Source organism: Bombina bombina, chromosome 1 (genome assembly GCF_027579735.1).
Source record: "Bombina bombina isolate aBomBom1 chromosome 1, aBomBom1.pri, whole genome shotgun sequence".
NCBI lineage: Eukaryota > Metazoa > Chordata > Amphibia > Anura > Bombinatoridae > Bombina > Bombina bombina.
The window spans coordinates 1,467,101,091-1,467,117,464 of NC_069499.1; the positions used below are offsets into that span (position 1 = coordinate 1,467,101,091).

At 37.5% G+C, this 16,374-nt stretch overlaps 1 protein-coding gene across 4 annotated transcripts in view; it reads left to right on the forward strand.

The window, feature by feature from the left end:
* Nucleotides 1–15,648, forward strand: part of BAIAP2 (BAR/IMD domain containing adaptor protein 2) — a 549,446-nt gene extending 533,798 nt beyond the window's left edge. For 3 of the 4 annotated variants that reach the window (XM_053706634.1, XM_053706611.1, XM_053706627.1), the window contains one exon: nucleotides 14,120–15,648. In XM_053706634.1, coding sequence (XP_053562609.1) covers nucleotides 14,120–14,189 — 70 coding nt within the window. In that variant the 3' untranslated portion in view covers nucleotides 14,190–15,648. The remainder of the gene's footprint in view (nucleotides 1–14,119) is intronic. The other variant, XM_053706618.1, reaches the window with a different exon arrangement.
* The last annotated feature ends 726 nt before the right edge of the window (nucleotides 15,649–16,374 follow it).

Genomic DNA, 16,374 nt, shown 5'->3' on the forward strand with positions numbered 1-16,374 from the left:
CATTGATACAGGCTCGGAAACCGGTTACCAGAAAAATTTACCATAAGATATGGCGTAAATATTTACATTGGTGTGAATCCAAGAGTTACTCATGGAGTAAGGTTAGGATTCCTAGGATATTGTCTTTTCTACAAGAGGGTTTAGAAAAGGGTTTATCCGCTAGTTCGTTAAAGGGACAGATTTCTGCTCTGTCTATTCTTTTACACAAACGTCTGGCAGAGAATCCAGACGTTCAGGCTTTTTGTCAGGCTTTGGCTAGGATTAAGTCTGTGTTTAAAACTGTTGCTCCTCCGTGGAGCTTAAACTTGGTTCTTAAAGTTCTTCAGGGTGTTCCGTTTGAACCCCTTCATTCCATTGATATTAAGCTTTTATCTTGGAAAGTTCTGTTTTTGATGGCTATTTCCTCGGCTCGAAGAGTCTCTGAGTTATCTGCCTTACATTGCGATTCTCCTTATCTGATTTTTCATTCAGACAAGGTAGTTTTGCGTACTAAACCTGGATTTTTACCTAAGGTTGTTTCTAATAGGAATATCAATCAGGAGATTGTTGTTCCGTCATTATGTCCTAACCCTTCTTCAAAGAAGGAACGTCTTTTGCATAATCTGGACGTAGTCCGTGCCCTGAAGTTCTACTTACAGGCAACTAAGGATTTTCTGCAAACTTCTTCTCTGTTTGTCGTTTATTCTGGACAGAGGAGAGGTCAAAAGGCTTCGGCCACCTCTCTCTCTTTTTGGCTTCGTAGCATAATACGTTTAGCCTATGAGACTGCTGGACAGCAGCCCCCTGAAAGAATTACAGCTCATTCCACTAGAGCTGTGGCTTCCACCTGGGCCTTTAAGAATGAGGCCTCTGTTGAACAGATTTGCAAGGCTGCAACTTGGTCTTCACTTCATACCTTTTCAAAATTTTACAAATTTGACACTTTTGCTTCTTCGGAGGCTGGTTTTGGGAGAAAGGTTCTACAGGCAGTGGTTCCTTCTGTTTAATGTTCCTGCCTTGTCCCTCCCATCATTCATGTACTTTAGCTTTGGTATTGGTATCCCATAAGTAATGGATGACCCGTGGACTGAACACACTTAACAAGAGAAAACATAATTTATGCTTACCTGATAAATTTATTTCTCTTGTAGTGTGTTCAGTCCACGGCCCGCCCTGTCTTTTTTTGAGGCAGTTCTAAATTTTAATTTAAACTCCAGTCACCACTGCACCCTATAGTTTCTCCTTTCTCGTCTTGTTTCGGTCGAATGACTGGATATGACATGTGAGGGGTGGAGCTATATAGCAGCTCTGCTTGGGTGATCCTCTTGCAACTTCCTGTTGGGAAGGAGAATATATCCCATAAGTAATGGATGACCCGTGGACTGACTACACTACAAGAGAAATAAATTTATCAGGTAAGCATAAATTATGTTTTCTTCTGTTATGTGTGATCAGTCCACGGGTCATCATTACTTCTGGGATATTATCTGCTCCCCTACAGGAAGTGCAAGAGGATTCACCCAGCAGAGTTGCTATATAGCTCCTCCCCTCTACGTCACCTCCAGTCATTCTCTTGCACCCAAAGACTAGATAGGAGGTGTGAGAGGACTATGGTGATTATACTTAGTTTTTATAACTTCAATCAAAAGTTTGTTATTTTACAATAGCACCGGAGCGTGTTATTACTTCTCTGGCAGAGTTTGAAGAAGAATCTACCAGAGTTTTTTCTTATGATTTTAACCGGAGTAGTTAAGATCATATTGCTGTTTCTCGGCCATCTGAGGGAGGTAAAAGCTTCAGATCAGGGGACAGCGGGCAGTTGAATCTGCATTGAGGTATGTAGCAGTTTTTATTTTCTGAATGGAATTGATGAGAAAATCCTGCCATACCGTTATAATGACATGTATGTATACTCTACACTTCAGTATTCTGGGGATGGTATTTCACCGGAATTACTCTGTAAAAGTACATTAAACCTTTTAATAGGTATTTAATTCATGTTAAACGTTTTTGCTGGAATGTAGAATCGTTTGCATTTCTGAGGTACTGAGTGAATAAATATTTGGGCATTATTTTTCCACTTGGCAGTTTGCTTGTTTTGATTATGACAGTTTCGTTTCTCTCTCACTGCTGTGTGTGAGGGGGAGGGGCCGTTTTTGGAAAAGAAAGACGCGTTTCTACGCTGTGTACAAGATCTATTATTAATGGGAGTGATCCATCCGGTTCCGCGGTCGGAACAAGGACAAGGGTTTTACTCAAACCTGTTTGTGGTTCCCAAAAAAGAGGGAACTTTCAGGCCAATCTTGGATTTAAAGATCCTAAACAAATTCCTAAGAGTTCCATCGTTCAAAATGGAAACTATTCGGACAATCTTACCCATGATCCAAAAGGGTCAGTACATGACCACAGTGGATTTAAAGGATGCTTACCTTCACATACCGATTCACAAAGATCATTACCGGTATCTAAGGTTTGCCTTCTTAGACAGGCATTACCAGTTTGTAGCCCTTCCATTCGGATTGGCTACGGCTCCAAGAATCTTCACAAAGGTTCTGGGTGCCCTTCTAGCGGTTCTGAGACCGCGAGGAATTTCGGTAGCTCCGTACCTAGACGACATTCTGATACAAGCTTCAAGCTTTCAAACTGCCAAGTCTCATACAGAGTTAGTTCTGGCATTTCTAAGGTCGCATGGATGGAAAGTGAACGAAAAGAAGAGTTCTCTCTTGCCTCTCACAAGAGTTCCATTCTTGGGGACTCTTATAGATTCTGTAGAAATGAAGATTTATCTGACAGAAGACAGATTAACAAAGCTTCTAAATGCATGCCGTGTCCTTCATTCCATTCAACTCCCGTCAGTAGCTCAATGCATGGAGGTGATCGGCTTAATGGTAGCAGCAATGGACATAGTACCCTTTGCACGCCTACATCTCAGACCGCTGCAATTGTGCATGCTGAGTCAGTGGAATGGGGATTACTCAGATTTGTCCCCCACTCTGAATCTGGATCAAGAGACCAGAAACTCTCTTCTATGGTGGCTTTCTCGGCCACATCTGTCCAAGGGGATGCCGTTCAGCAGGCCGGACTGGACAATTGTAACAACAGACGCCAGCCTTCTAGGTTGGGGCGCTGTCTGGAATTCTCTGAAGGCTCAGGGACAATGGAGTCAGGAGGAAAGTCTCCTGCCAATAAACATTCTGGAATTGAGAGCAGTTCTCAATGACCTTCTAGCTTGGCCCCAGTTAAAGACTCGGGGGTTCATCAGGTTTCAGTCGGACAACATCACGACTGTAGCTTACATCAACCATCAGGGAGGGACAAGAAGCTCCCTAGCAATGATAGAAGTATCAAAGATAATTCGCTGGGCAGAGTCTCACTCTTGCCACCTGTCAGCAATCCACATCCCGGGAGTGGAGAACTGGGAGGCGGATTTCTTGAGTCGCCAGACTCTTCATCCGGGGGAGTGGGAACTTCATCCGGAGGTCTTTGCCCAAATACTTCGACGTTGGGGCAAACCAGAGATAGATCTCATGGCGTCTCGCCAGAACGCCAAACTTCCTCGCTACGGATCCAGATCCAGGGATCCGGGAGCGGTTCTGATAGATGCTTTGACAGCACCTTGGAACTTCAGGATGGCTTATGTGTTTCCACCCTTCCCGCTGCTTCCTCGATTGATTGCCAAGATCAAACAGGAGAGAGCATCAGTGATTCTAATAGCGCCTGCATGGCCGCGCAGGACTTGGTATGCAGATCTAGTGGACATGTCATCCTGTCCGCCTTGGTCTCTACCTCTAAGACAGGACCTTCTGATTCAGGGTCCATTCAAACATCAAAGTCTAACTTCTCTGAAGCTGACTGCTTGGAAATTGAACGCTTGATTTTATCAAAACGTGGTTTTTCTGAGTCGGTTATTGATACCCTGATACAGGCTAGGAAGCCTGTTACCAGAAAGATTTACCATAAAATATGGCGTAAATACCTATACTGGTGTGAATCCAAAGATTACTCCTGGAGTAAGGTTAGGATTCCTAGGATATTGTCTTTTCTACAAGAAGGTTTAGAAAAGGGTTTATCGGCTAGCTCATTAAAGGGACAGATCTCAGCTCTGTCCATCTTGTTACACAGGCGTCTGTCAGAAAATTCAGACATCCAGGCCTTTTGTCAGGCTTTAGCTAGGATCAAGCCTGTGTTTAAAACTGTTGCTCCGCCATGGAGTTTAAACTTAGTTCTTAACGTTTTACAGGGTGTTCCGTTTGAACCCCTTCATTCCATTGATATAAAATTGTTATCTTGGAAAGTTCTATTTTTAATGGCTATTTCCTCGGCTCGAAGAGTCTCTGAGTTATCAGCCCTACATTGTGATTCTCCTTATCTGATCTTTCACTCAGACAAGGTAGTTCTGCGTACTAAACCTGGTTTCTTACCTAAGGTTGTCTCTAACAGGAATATCAATCAAGAGATTGTTGTTCCATCCTTGTGTCCAAATCCTTCTTCAAAGAAGGAACGTCTTCTACACAATCTGGATGTAGTTCGTGCCCTCAAGTTCTACTTGCAGGCAACTAAAGATTTTCGCCAAACTTCTTCCCTGTTTGTCGTTTATTCTGGACAGAGGAGAGGTCAAAAAGCTTCTGCTACCTCTCTCTCTTTTTGGCTTCGTAGCATAATACGTTTAGCCTATGAGACTGCTGGACAGCAGCCTCCTGAAAGAATTACAGCTCATTCCACTAGAGCTGTGGCTTCCACTTGGGCCTTTAAGAATGAGGCCTCTGTTGAACAGATTTGCAAGGCTGCAACTTGGTCTTCGCTTCATACTTTTTCCAAATTTTACAAATTTGACACTTTTGCTTCTTCGGAGGCTATTTTTGGGAGAAAGGTTCTTCAGGCAGTGGTTCCTTCTGTATAATGAGCCTGCCTATCCCTCCCGTCATCCGTGTACTTTTGCTTTGGTATTGGTATCCCAGAAGTAATGATGACCCGTGGACTGATCACACATAACAGAAGAAAACATAATTTATGCTTACCTGATAAATTCCTTTCTTCTGTTGTGTGATCAGTCCACGGCCCGCCCTGTTTTTTAAGGCAGGTAAATATTTTTTAAATTATAATTCAGTCACCACTACACCCTTGGCTTCTCCTTTCTCGTTGGTCTTTGGTCGAATGACTGGAGGTGACGTAGAGGGGAGGAGCTATATAGCAACTCTGCTGGGTGAATCCTCTTGCACTTCCTGTAGGGGAGCAGATAATATCCCAGAAGTAATGATGACCCGTGGACTGATCACACAACAGAAGAAAGGAATTTATCAGGTAAGCATAAATTATGTTTTTCGGATTCTGTTATTGATACTTTGGTTCGGCCCAGTAAACCTTTGATGAGGAGAAAATGTATCACAAGGTTTGGAAGTCTTTTATTTCCTTGGGTATGGAACATGGATTCAGCTGGTACTCTTAGAATTCCTAGAATTCTTCCATTTCTTCAGGATTGTTTGGATAAAGATTTATTCACTAACACTTTAAAGGGTAAGATCTCTGCTCTTCCTGTCTTGTTTCAGAAGAAAATTGTTAAATTTCCTGATATTCAGAATTATATTCAGGCCTTAGTCGGGATTAAGCCATTATCCTCCTTATCTTGTTTTTCATTAGGATAAGACAGTTTTGAGAATGAGGTTTGACTTTTTTGCTTAAGGTTGTTTCTCCTGATAACATCAATTGTGAGATTGTTGTTCCTTTGTTTTTGTCATAATCTAAAGAATTTTAAGGAGAGGCTTCTTTAAAATTTGGATGTGGTCAGAGTTTTTCCAGTAAGGTGGGATGGGTTTTAAAGGCTCTTTGCCTCCTCCTAGTGGCCAGGAGTATAATTCACAGGAGTAATGTATCATGGACTCTCACCACAATTAAATAAATTTAATTTATCAGGTAAGCATAAATTATATTTTTAAGAAAATGTATTTTGGTTTACATCATCAAGACTTACCGATTTTTACAAATTAGACAGGTGTTTCAGGAATTAAGAGCATACTCTTCACATCAGAAACTAATGTCTCAATTTAGGTATCTACAGATTGAATGACCAGACATACTGTAATGCAGTCTTTGGTAGCATAGTTTTGTGTTATGTCATATAAATGATTCTTGCATGATGTCTAAAAAAAAAAAAAGATTAAATGCAGTAAAATATAATAGTATATTGCTTCTTTCAGTCTTGCAAGATTATTTACCCACCCTTTCCTATTGCAAGCTCCTTCCCCTTTTTTTTTTCCTGTGAGGTTGTTTCAGCTTTAAGAGGTAATGTACAAATGTTACACAAAATATTTTGAACCTTTAATTTACTTTTTTCTTTTTTTGATTTTAATCTACAAGACCCATATAAAATAATTTATTTTTAAAGAAGCCATTTCAGTTCTGTACTGCAAGTCCATAGTTTGCCTCTCGTTTACCACCACTTATGTTTATTGTAATGAGCAGACCAAAAATATGAAAAGCTGAAGTGCAGGGTTTGTGCTATGCACTTATTAAGGAGTCAGCTGTGAAATTTTAGTCTGTTAGTTTTTCACTCATACATGTCAGAGTCTCTCAAGCCTCCCCAGCAGGCCAGGTTTTCTGGATGACCTTGGATGAGAGCAGGTAAAATAACCAGGTTTACTAATCGGCTGATTGTTTCACCTGTGCTTCAGCTCAGACATCCTCAAAATATGGCCTTTTAGTGAGGGCTGAGGACCGGTTTGAAAACCAGTGATATAGATGTAATAAATCCACATGTGAAGTTGTGGTTTTTGCAATATAAAGACTAGACTTGGATGAGGTAGAAGTAGTTGTTGTGTTTTGTTTTTTTTGTGTGCATTTTATTTGTTCTCCCAGGTTCAGTGTAAATAACACGAGCTCCTGCAATAAATGAAAATAAGCATTCTATGCCAGAATGAGCCAGCTTTTAATAAGTGCTTTGCACGTTACAGATCTTGCCCTGATTTCTGTTCCTAAAGTTGCTCAACCTGTTAATGAGACTACAGAGCGCGGGTTATGCAATATGCTATAAGTAACTGATATTTGAGTTATAAACTAATCATAATGATAGACAGCATTTGTTAGGTTACAAGAGTATATTAGATGCCTTGTATTGCAGAACAATGTAAGTCGCATGTAGTCAAAGAAAACTGAAATGTATGGCTCATAAATGATTACACCTAACATGTGGCCTGTAGGGTCATAGCAGTCAGAAAAGAGCACTGGAAATCTTAACGTCAACGTTTCTTCCTTGGACTAAATCTCACATTTCTTTCTACTTGGAAATATTCGGGTCTTTCTCACTGTCCTAACTCCCAGCTCTTCACAGCTTACAGTCACTGCATGGATGTTTTATACTAGTGTCGAACTCTTTCACTTTCATAATTCTGTGGAAGACTAAACTTTTAGATTATTATTAGCAAGAACAAAAAAAAGTAGAAGATAAACACTCACCAGGTATCTTATAAGATGTCTTGTAAACACTTGTGATGCACTGTACTTACTTTCCAAAGTCGTTAGTCTTTACAATTTAATGCCCTTCCCCTGATGGTGTGTGATTTTTTTTTTTTCCCAAAACATTTCTATTTTACCCTGATTTGCAATCAAATTTATTATTAGAATATCTCCTGCTGGATTTACCTGGACGTCTTTCTTCAAGGTGTGGGATTTCATTTCCTATTCTTTTAATTGTGTCTAAATGTTATGTTGACACCTTTTTTTCTGTTTATAGTTGTAGCTCTTTGTTAAAATAACATAGAACACTTTGAGATTGTAATATAAAATGTTTAATTTTGCATAGATTAAAGGGATATAAAACCCAATTTATTTTCTTTCAGGATTCGTATAGAGCATGCAATTTTAATCAACTTTCTAATTTACTCCTATTTATCAATTTTTTTTCATTCTCTTGGTATCTTTATTTGAAAAAGCAGGAATGCAAGCTTAGGAGCCAACCCTAAATGTAGCCACCAATCAGCAAGCACTACCCGAGGTGCTGAACAAAAAATGGGCTGGCTCCTAAGCTTACATTCTAGCTTTTCCAATAAAGATACCTAGAGAACGAAGAAAAATTAATAGGAGTAAATTAGAAAGTTGCGTAAAATTGCCTGCTCTATCTGAATCCTGAAATAAAACAAATGGGTTTCATATCCCTTTAAAAAACAAACAACAACAAAGCACATTGCAATATACTATCATAATTTATATGGTCTCATTTTTCTGTAGTATTGCTCAATTTCTGCAAAAATTGGTACTTTATACCCTATACAGCACAGGCCTAACGCTGCTTCACCGACATAACCTCATTAACATCAATGTCTGTTTGGAGATAAGTTTTTGTTTTATAAAACAATGTAAATTAAGTCTCCGTTTGGCTCATCTAAATAAGAGAAGTGATGGGGGAAAAACAATTGCAGCAAACACAGTGCTAATGCATTCAGAAAGTTTTCACCGTTGGCTGTTCATTTACTGCGAAATAAGGAATTCCATGCCACTTTCACAAGATCTTGTCCACCAAGAAGACTTTTGGGTGTTCTGTAGTATTTTAGAGCTTTCAGAATATTTTAATGATAGAGCCAGTTTAAAACAAGCTAGCCTTCCTTTCAGTTACTGCATATCATGCCCATAAACATAACAGGGACATTTAAAGGCTTATCTTGTGTACTTATTGGCCTCCTATATAGGACATGTGTGATTGGGTCTGTTACAGATGGGCAGTATTATAGAGTGCTACACAATACAATGAATCACTAATTCTCAAGCAGGATGGTTGGCTTTTGTGAGGTGTTATAACCCTTGCTGATGGGGTCCTAGAGGTATACATTTTATAAGCGTTGTCATCTGTGTAAGGTAGGTGAAGGAGACATGGATATTTTAAAGAGAAATGGAAACCATGTTTTTTTTATTTTCCTTAATGATTTTATATTGTACAATTAAAAAAAAATCCACTTCTGTTATCAAATGTAATTAATTCTCTTTATATCCTTTATTGAAGAGCATACCTAAGTAGGCTCCGGTGAGGGCATTATATAGCAGCAGTTTATCAACATTGCTTTTAATAATGTTATACATTGTAGTAGACTGCTCAGACGTGTATAACTGCTACTATTCAACATCCATGATCCTGAGTCTCCCTGCTTTTCAACAGAGAACACCAAGAGGACAAACGCATTTTGCTTATAGAAATAAAATGGATTATTTTTTTATATTATGCATATGAATCATGAAAGAAATATGTTGTTTCATGTCCCTTTAAGAGAGTGAATAAAACATGCATATTAATTGTACAGCACATAATCTGTCTTAAAGGGGCATAGCATATAATCATAATTTTACATTAATTCAACACTGTCATTTTATTAGCACTGTTCACATGGTTTTGAAAAGAATTTAAGGATACACCCCTGAAAAAGAAGCAATATTCATGTTCCTGGTCTCCGTTGCTGTAGCCACATAGGGGCAGATATGCTCTGAGTTACACAGTCACTGTATAGAGTGTTGCAAGGTCACAACTCCAGCTGCTTTGGGGGAAAAGAGAGTGAAACAAGCACAATGTCCTGATGTATTTTACAGCAAATCTGGGAAAATAAATAATGAATGTATATTGCAATGCTGTTTTATTTAACTTCATTAAACAATATATGGTTTCTTAGATTTTTTCCTTTTAACCTTGAAAGCTTTTCAGCGGTACACTGTATAACTTTCCTTATCTGTGCATGTTGGTTCCCAGAGTTTTCATCTGAATCTCATCGTTTTACAGTAACGGATTGCTTGTGGGGTTATGTGAATTTAAAATAAAAAAAAAAAAAATTTGAGAATCAATGCACTTGATAAATACTTAATTATAGATTTATTTTTAACTAAAATTGCCACTCTGGTACAGTTTAGGATTTCTGTTTATATGATGTGATGCCAATGATCCTTCCGTGAGTGACTTATTACTAATTATTGTTATTGATGTACGTGATCCTCCCTTTTAATTTTAAATGTTATCCGGTTGTACAGATATGTAATTTGTCTTTGTTTATGTCATTGTCATTCTCCCTTTCTTTATCTGTGTACATCTTGTTCTTTTCTCACTAACTTACAACTATTTCTGTCAGACTCTAACTGTATTGACCGATTTCCTATGTATTGTGTACATTGTATATTCTAACACAAACCAAACTCTGGCTACTTATATTAAAGGGATAATAAAGTCAAAATGACATTTTCATGATTTAAACAGAGCGTGTAATTTTAAACCACATTTTTAAATTTACTTCTGTTATAAAATTGAACGTTGATCTCTTTGTATTCTTGTTGAAGACTAACCTAGGTAGACCGATAGGAAATTAGGTGTGTACATGTTTCTTTTACAGGCTATGGCAGAAGTATATGCAACATTGTATCATTTTGCTACAAACATGCATACTCCTGAGCTCACCTATGATACTCCTTAACAAAGGATACCCAGAGAACTATGCAGAATTGATAATAGAAGTAAATTGTAAAGTGGTTTAAAATGTTGTGCTCAATCTAATCCATTTAAAGGGACATGATACCCATATGCTAAATTGCTGAAAAGCAAAGCAGCATAACTGTAAAAAGCCGACAAGAAAATATCACCTGAACATCTCTATGTAAAAAGAAAGATATTTTATCTAAAAAAATTTGTCTGCTCATAGTAAGTGCATATGTATAATTTACCTACTATGAGTTGCATGTTGGGGGGGAAAAAACATAACAGCAGCCAATCAGCTTCATCAGTGCTGATGTCACACTTTGCTTTTCTGTGATCTCATGAGATTTCACGAAATCTTGTGAGATTTTATATTAAACTTCCGCAATTCCCTCCTCAGTTTAACATGACTGTGCTTTTACATGCCAGAAGAACCCTAAACACTAAATACATACTAGATAGATTGCATTCAAATCCAAATATTATCTTTGGAATAAGATGTGTGTGTATATATATATATATATATATATATATATATATATATATATATATATATATATATATATATGACATAAAAAGTCTACACACCCCTGTTAAAATGTCAGGTTTCTGTGATGTAAAAAAATGAGACAAAGATAAATCATTTCAGAACTTTTTCCACCTTTAATGTGACCTATAAACTGTACAACTCAATTGAAAAACAAACTGAAATGTTTTAGGTAGAATGAAGAAAAAATATAAAAATAAAATATGTTTGCATAAGTGTGCACTTTGTTGAAGCACCTTTTGATTTTATTACAGCACTCAGTCTTTTTGGGTATGAGTCTATCAGCATGGCACATTTTGACTTGGCAAGATTTGCCCACTCTTCTTTGCAAAAACACTCCAAATCTGTCAGATTGCGACGGCATCTCCTGTGCACATCCCTCTTCAGATCACCCCACATATTTTCAATCAGGTTCAGGTCTGGGCTCTGGCTGGGCCATTCCAAAACTTTAATCTTCTTCTGGTGAAGCCATTCCTTTGTTGATTTGGATGTATGCTTTGGGTCATTGTCATGCTGAAAGATGAAGTTCCTCTCATGTTCAGCTTTCTAGCAGAAGGCTGAAGGTTTTGTGCCAATATTGACTGGTATTTGGAACTGGTCATAATTCCCTCTAGCTTAACTAAGGCCTCAGTTCCAGCTGAAGAAAAACAGCCCCAAAGCATGATGCTGACACCACCATGTTTCACTGTGGGTATGGTGTTCTTTTGGTCATATGCAGTGTTGTTTTTGCGCCAAACATATCTTGGAATTATTGCCAAAAAGTTCAACCTTGGTTTCATCAGACCATAACACCTTTTCCCACATGCTTTTAGGAGACTTCAGATGTGTTTTTTGCAAAATGTAGCCTGGCTTGGATGTGTTTCTTCATAAGAAAAGGCTTTCGTCTTGCCACTCTACCCCATAGCCCAGACATATGAAGAATGTGAGATTGTTGTCACATGTACCACACAGCCAGTACTTGCCAGATATTCCTGCAGCTCCTTTAATGTTGCTGTAGGCCTCTTGGCAGCCTCCCAGACCAGTTTTCTTCTTGTCTTTTCATAAATTTTGGAGGGACTTCCAGTTCTTGGTAATGTCACTGTTGTGCCATATTTTCTCCACTTGATGATGACTGTCTTCACTGTGTTCCATGGTATATCGTATGCCTTGGAAATTATTTTGTACCCTTCTCCTGACTGATACCTTTTAACAGTGAGATCTCTCTGATGCTTTGGAAGTTCTCTGTGGACCATGGCTTTTGCTGTGGGATGTGACTAAGAAAATTTCAGGAAAGACCAACTAGAGCAGCTGAACTTTATTTGGGGTTAATCAGAGGCACTTTAAATGGCAGGTGTGTACTGACTCCTATTTAACATGATTTTGAATGTGATTGCTTAATTCTGAACACAGCTACATCCCCAGTTATAAGTGCACACTTATGCAACCATATTATTTTAGTTGTTTTTTTTTCTTCCCTCTACCTAAAACATTTCAGTTTGTTTTTCAATTGAGTTGTACAGTTTATAGGTCACATTAACGGTGGAAAAAGTTCTGAAATTATTTATCTTTGTCTCATTTTTTTACATCACAGAAACCTGACATTTTAACAGGGGTGTGGACTTTTTATATCCACTGTGTGTGTGTGTATATATATATATATATATATATATATATATATATATATATATATATATATATATATATAAACCAAAATTCATTAAAATTATGGGCGAGATAAAAAACTGAAATTAAAATCCTCCATGTCTCAAAATTAAATCAATGTAAATAGTTGCATAGAAAATTAGTACATCTAGGCAAGTATCCCCGCTTGCTTTCCCCCAGAAATTCTTAATATGCAAAGTTTCCAATGCACAATAGAATTGTGGGTAAGATATGCAAATTAGATATGCAAATTCTCAGTTTTTTTTGCTTCAAAAATACTGTTTTGACACAGCGATCCCTTTTAAACAGGATTATGACAGCAAACCAGAAATCACTCAGTAAAAAATGTTTTAATCCAAAGTAAAAACAATATTAAAAACAAACAGATCATGCACACAACAGCATGAGTTCTTTTTAATATTGTTTTTACTTTAGATTAAAACATTTTTTTAACTATACATTCTCATTGCTGAGTGCATTTTTCTACGCTACCTTGGGGAGCTGCCTCTCTTGGGAATCCAGATACTGCCTGTATCAGCTAGCTGGTCTGCTGTTGAAAACCGGCCTGCAACTATTAGCACATTGGAGTGCCGTCATAGAATGTGAGTACCCTGTACTCTCTTTGTACTCTCCTTCAGTTGTCGACTGATTCACACATACAGCGCCTCTCCTTTTTCTGTTGTTCTTAGTGGTACTTAGTGGTTTCAGAGGCAAGAACATTTTGTATTCGCGATCTAATTAAAGTTTATAAAATAACAAAACGGCTTAGAACCTTGTAAAGCAAAATTTGTTTTGGTGTGAATTTCCCATTGTAGATGCAGCCCCAATCACCACCAACCCACACTTGCACTCCTACCACTAGATGCACATAGCACAATCCATTGCTGGCCTATATTGATGATTGAATAGTACTATTTTAGAATTCCAGTTGTTATCTTCTGCATCATTAATTGCATCATTAATTGCTGTTAAAGGGCCACTCAATACACTAGAATTTAATAATTGACAATGCAATATTACTTACAGCAGAATATTTTCTGCCAAATTTCAACGTTAATCCAATTTTACTTCCCCCTGTATCATGTGACAGCCATCTGCCAATCACAAAATGCTTATACTTTGCACATGCTCTGTAGGAGCTGCAGCTTCAGTAATTGTGCATATAAAAAGATAAAGACTGTGCATGTTTTGATAATGGTATATTCAAAAGGTTTTTTTGTTTTTGTTTTGTTTTTTAATTGTGTGCTCTATCAGAATCATGAAAGTTTCATTTTGATTTTAGTGATCCTTTAAATAGTCAATTAGATTTAAACAGATTGTAGGTTATACATTACCACAATATACCCACAGTAGCAATAACCATGAAGGCTGCTGATCCATTTCTGTAAATTCAGAAAAGGAGACTTGTTTGATGGTTCCCTGTAAAACAAACACTACATCTCTGGCAAGCTATATGTCTGTCTGTCTATGTGAGTCTACACATACTGCCTCTCTCTTACTGCTCTTTGTCCCAACAGAAACCCCTTCACTGAAGTGCGACTGAAACCCACAGTGACAAAGGACAGATCTGCTCCTCTTGTGAACTGACTCCTGCAGTCACCACACAGCAGTGGTGACAAAATGACACTAGATTTATATCGAATTCCTTGCTTTTGCAGGGGAATGATGCACCACAAACGCAAGACAACGACTGGCAAATTCAGGAGCTGGTGACTGTGGGACTAACCTGGTATCATGGCCAACTGCTAAAATATCAGGCACAGCATTACAACCTGTGCAAATACCCTAATATACAATCTTTATAGTGTGCTTTTGACACTCGGCTATAGCCTGATGGATATGCAGAAAAGTTTAATTTAATATTTATTTGTTTACCCTTCACTGCCAATTATAAACTGGCATAGTCACTATGAATGTGTACAGCGAATATTTTAAGGCCCTTAAGATGTAAAACACCTCTAAATCCATACAATACCCCCAAACCCTCACCTTTCAGCTGCTTCATTCATTTGTATGTTTTGAACCCCATGTTATCAGTCTGGTAATCCCAGATAAAACAGATGTTACCTGTTAAAGATTAGGGAACTCTTTTCAAAATATTTAATACATTTTAGTGCATTTTTGCTGAAAGAAAGACAGGGAAAAGTATGTATAAAATGATATTTTATTGTATATTTCAGATAGATTCAGGAGGAGTTGGCTTGCATTCTGCCCACTGGATACAATATATAATCAGTGTGGTCATTAGAGTAGCTATAGTATAAACTATGAGATTATCTGGACCAATTGTATAATGATGCTTAAAGGTAATTTATAACCACTAAATTGTATGTGTTCTTATGTGTGTGCAAGCTTTGGGCACAGAGTTAATCTCTGCAAGGAACAAGGGGCTGGACCCTCAGAATTATAAAGGGTTAATTATGTATGGAATTCTGGTAAAAACTGTACAGAAAGAAAACGGGTTAAAGCCACTGGATACATTTTGCACATTTTTACTGTGTAAGGTTTTTGAAATTTTAGGAGCCAAAAATATATATATTAGACGTCTAGAGCTCAATTATATTAAAAGGGACTTTTGTTTCCCATAGTTTCTATATTTTTAATAGTTTCATATTAAATACGCTTTTATTGCATGAAAAGTTAGTGAACTGAAGTGTAAAACATACATTTTATTTTGCCACGTACAGAATTTGGTGTTCTATGAAAATTTGTACTTGTGTAGATTTGCTGACTATAATGTTGATGACACTACTATACTCTCGCTCAGAGCAAATCATGAGAATCCTAGGCCAATGACCATTTGTTCCAATGCTACAGGATAAAATAATGCTTTGTTAGACTCAAGATTCACTGAATTTTCTTGAAAAATGTAAAGTTTTGACACTTCTCCTGTTATGAAGAACTTGGGCACCCAATCCCTGTAGACTTAAGAGACTGTTGCACTGGACGCCACTGATGTGCTTCATTCTGTTCTCAATGCTTAAACAAGTTATAATTATTAATGCAAGGTGTATATATGAAAAATAAAGTTTATCTTAAATAAGAATGTGTAAAAGTTGGTGAATATTTTTTTCTGCTTGATGAGGTGGATGAAACCTGATGTTAACCATCGATTTTTAAAGGTACACTGTATTAAAAATAAATCTGTTGTTCATATTAAAGAGCGACATAGTAACAAAACTATTTAAATTAAAACTAGTTGCAGTATTGGTTTTATACTTCCTACTAATCCACAGTCACTTGTAAGGACAACTCACTTTTCTTTATTGGTGAAGAGGGACACGCCTCTGAAAGTATGACAAGAAAAGTGGTTTATTTAGGACAGATTTTGAAATGCCCCTTTTTAAATAAAAAAAAAAAAGTTGGCAATGCCTCTTTAAGCTGGTGCATGCCCATAGGTTTAAACTTTCTTTACCCTGTTAAATTTGCCTGAACTGGGGAAACAAGAGTATTTCATACTAGTAAACTCTGAGCAATAATCTTATGGATTTCTGCACAAGAAAAAAAATCCTTCGTACTCAATACAATTTTATATAAGAATTTGCAGCAACTGCTGGAATTGTGTCAGTTTATTAAGAAGGCGGGACAGTGATTTATTGGCAGGTCTAAACAAAAACAAATTTTCCGCCTGGGTGCCTTTCCCCATAGCTATTTAAATGTAAAGAAAGGCTAAAGAATAGATCAGATTCCGGCCTAGATCAGTGGAGCGTAAAAATGGTAACAATATGGGCACTAATAGTGCTCCTAACTTTTACTTTACATATTACAAATA